The 3457-nt window shown below is 35.9% G+C and overlaps 1 protein-coding gene across 1 annotated transcript; it reads right to left on the bottom strand.

Annotated features, from left to right (window-relative positions):
• Positions 1-1544: 1544 nt before the first annotated feature.
• LOC149207223 (protein JINGUBANG-like) lies at positions 1545-3205 on the bottom strand. Its single transcript, XM_089397969.1, has 2 exons — positions 2518-3205; positions 1545-2486 (listed from the first exon to the last, which is right to left on the bottom strand). Exons 1-2 carry the CDS (start codon positions 2848-2850, stop codon positions 1581-1583), a joined length of 1239 nt encoding a protein of 412 aa, XP_089254095.1. The 5' UTR covers positions 2851-3205; the 3' UTR covers positions 1545-1580.
• Positions 3206-3457: the final 252 nt, after the last annotated feature.

Genomic DNA, 3457 nt, shown 5'->3' with positions numbered 1-3457 from the left:
AATAGTTTATTTTTATTTTAAAAGAGATACGTTTCAACTCTCTATTGAATGTGTAAGGGAATTTTTAGTAGAGTAGAAATTGTGAAAAAAAGTTTTAGCGTAAAGAGATTTGAAATTTCAGGACACTTCAAAGATTATTGGTTAAGAATAAAGACATTTGCATATTAAGAGATTCCATCGAAGATTATTGGTTAAGAATAAAGACATTTGCATATTAAGAGATTCCATCGCTCCATGATTGGTAGGTTTTTTTTTTCATTGTTTAAATTATATTTTTTGAATTTATAAATGCATGTCTAAATGGTATAAATTGTATTTTTTGAATGCATAAATGAGTTTCTACACTTTAAAATTCCTTGAGCTATTTAGATTTTATAAACTATATGGTATAAACTTGTAATTCCAACAAATCATTGCTACATTTTAATGAAAAATAATATTAAAAATAATAATAAAACTACTTAAAAATATTGTAAATATACAAATTTATTTTTTTCAACTCCTTTATACAATATATACATATCTTTTAAGCCCCAAGGGTTAGCTCAGTTGGTAAAAAACGAGGCCTTTCCATCGGGATTCATAGGGGTGCCTTGCCATCGGGAGGTCATAGGGTCGATTTTAGGGGTGCCTTGCCATCGAGAAGTCATAGGGTTGATTTTACTCGAGGCCAATAGGTCGAAAATATTTTAGGGGCAAAATGTTCGTAAACCACACTATATATATATATATATATGAAATTCCATAGATATATGAACATTTAAATCTTTTATTTATAAACCATATTCTTTATATATTTATAAACCATGTCATTTATATTAAAATAATTTTTTATTAATATATATTTTCAATTAGAAGTGAATTTTTAAATTTTTTATTTATTATTTGATAATTTTATTTATGGTTACTAATAATAATTTCTAGATACTAAATATAATTTTTTTTATTATGCTAAACATAAATTTTATATAAAAAAATTAAGTAAATTATTCATTTCCTTAAAAATTAATTAAAATTTTAAACTTTTAGTTATTGAAATATTTTATTATATTTAATATTAAAAATAATATTATTTTTTTACATTTTTATATAAAAATATATATATATATATATAAATTTGATATTAATAAGTAAACAAATAACAAATGGATCTTTGTTTTTAAAAACGAATAAACATGGTTTATTAACCTTCTTACGGTAAAGCAAAATATACGGTGCAAACATGGGAGGAAAATCATAACCTTCTTCAAGTCGTAAATATAAAAAATAAACCCAGAAAAGATAGTAGATCAAAATGAAATATAACTCCGCCATGTAAATTTGATTCAAATTTGACCTTCAATATGAAACAGCAATTTTGCACTCAGTTGACACAAAGCCTGCGGTGGCATCGATATAGCTTGTACTGTCTTATGTGGCATCCACTCCTGCTTTCCTCTATACGTTTTAGTCCCCTAAACAATTATGCGACGCGCTTTCCTTAAGGTCTAATTAAGTCCATCAATCATTCCTATTATTTCTTTCTTTTACACAAAGCCCCCAGCATTTACTTAAAATCATTGACTCTCAATTGAGTGTGACTACGCATCCTCCATATCGTCGGAACATCTTGTATTCGAAGAAACCCACCAAACTTTAATCTCGTGATCCACGCTCCCGCTGTACACGTGGCATCCCATCACAACATCTACAGACGCGGCAATGGATTTAACGGGCCCTCTGTGACCTTCGAACACTGCCAAACACTGATGATGCGCGTTTTCCTCTCTTTTCCACACTCTGACTGTATTATCAGCAGATCCACTGCATAAAAATTCTGCAACACTCGCCAAGCATAAAATTGCGCGTTTGTGACCTCTCAAAGCACCGGACACGGTCATATGCCGCGCGCTACCTTCCTTTCGCCAGACAACGATGGAACGATCACAAGCTCCAGAGTAGAGAATGGAGCCGTTTGGGCTGAGAGCTAATGCGTTGATAGCAGATTTGTGTCTCTCAAGCGTTGCAACCAGAGAATGTTTTATCTCGCCTGAGCCCTTTCCCCAGATTTTGATTCTGGAATCCGCAGATCCTGTGTAAACAAAACCATCTGGCGAAACCACAAGTGCATTGATGGCATCGTCGTGCGCTCTGAAAGATTCAACGCATCTCAAGTCGGAAAGCCTCCAGATCTTCACCGTCCTGTCCCACGAAGCCGAGTATAAAAATCCTTTTGTATCAATCGACAGAACCGATATGGTATCCACATGTTCAATCCAGAGAGCCTTCCTGTGCCTGCGCACTTCGACATACTTGCCAGGAAGTATGGCGTTGATCACATAATCCTTGAGGGTCGGCATCGTGGCCACCAGCTTAGTGCCTGACATTTTTCCAGTGCTTTTCCAAACTCTAATTCTATGATCTTGATGCGCGCTGTATATCCTGTCGCCGGAAAGCAGAATACACTTCACAGCCCCATCTCCGTGGCCAAACTGACAGTGCCCATTGACCTCGGGATTTCACGGTGCCTCCGCCGTTGGTCTTCAGAGACTCATGATCTATGATCCCAATAGAGGGGATTGATGCTAGACTGCTATCTGAACAACCACTTGGCTGTGATTGAATGTTTACCTGAGAAGAAATACTAAATTCTGATTGCAGGCTTGTCACAGGCCTTTTACTGTAATCAGACTGTGAGCTACCCTCTGACATGAGGCAACTCGGTTGAGATGCTTCTTCAAGACTGTCCTGAGATTTAACCATGTTATCTTTAGAATCCTTCATGGCTGAAGAATCCTTAATCTTCCTTGAAACTGAGCTTGCTCTAGTAAAGAAGGAGGACATGTGCTGAAATTGAACTTGAATACCCATCTTATTGCAGCTGAGATTGATGACATTCACAGGATAAGCTAAAATTTCTAACAATGGAACCCCGTCTCTGCCGAAATCACGTCCAAGCAGACCAGTTACTTATTCTAAGTGACACACTGTATTTTTCCTGGAAGGTGTGAGGCAGGCTGTCGGGCATCGACCGAGTAAGGTGAATAGAAGATTGTATGTTGATAAGGTGGGCATATTTTAAGTTTAAATGATAAAAGTGTTGATTATGGGCCACATCCGTACTTTCGAGATACACAAAAAAATACAAGCATAAGGTTATGGCACTTTAATGAAGTGCAAATAAAAAAATACCGCCTCCGATTATGAGGCCGCTCAACATGGCTTTATGAGCAGAAATGTTTGTTTAGAAATGAGATGAAAAGGTATTTCTTATAATACAACTAATTTTCCTTTCATCGCGGAATCCGATTCAAACGCGGTGGGGGTCAATGAAAAGATTTGTGGAAACCAACGGAGGTACGTAACAAAGACATTTTTGTCTTTTTGACGCTTCTAAGAGACGAAAAAAAAATAAACCCCAACTGTTTCCAGGTGGCCAACCTAGAAGGACAGTGGCTTGATTTTCCTATGAATGGAA

Source organism: Pinus tabuliformis, chromosome 1_2 (assembly GCF_031772625.1).
Source record: "Pinus tabuliformis cultivar Carrire ecotype Pingquan chromosome 1_2, CPIR1, whole genome shotgun sequence".
Taxonomy (NCBI): domain Eukaryota; kingdom Viridiplantae; phylum Streptophyta; class Pinopsida; order Pinales; family Pinaceae; genus Pinus; species Pinus tabuliformis.
Note: the sequence above shows the minus strand (reverse complement) of the source record. Positions and strands in the feature narration are given on the sequence as shown.

What these genes read in the sequence shown, in the direction of transcription:
- LOC149207223 (XM_089397969.1), bottom strand. Translation starts at nt 2,850, where the DNA reads ATGGGTATTCAAGTTCAATTTCAGCACATGTCCTCCTTCTTTACTAGA. An exon ending in ATCATGAGTCTCTGAAGACC is followed by an intron (nt 2,487 to 2,517) that starts AACGGCGGAGGC and finishes AATCCCGAGGTC; the next exon opens with AATGGGCACTGTCAGTTTGG.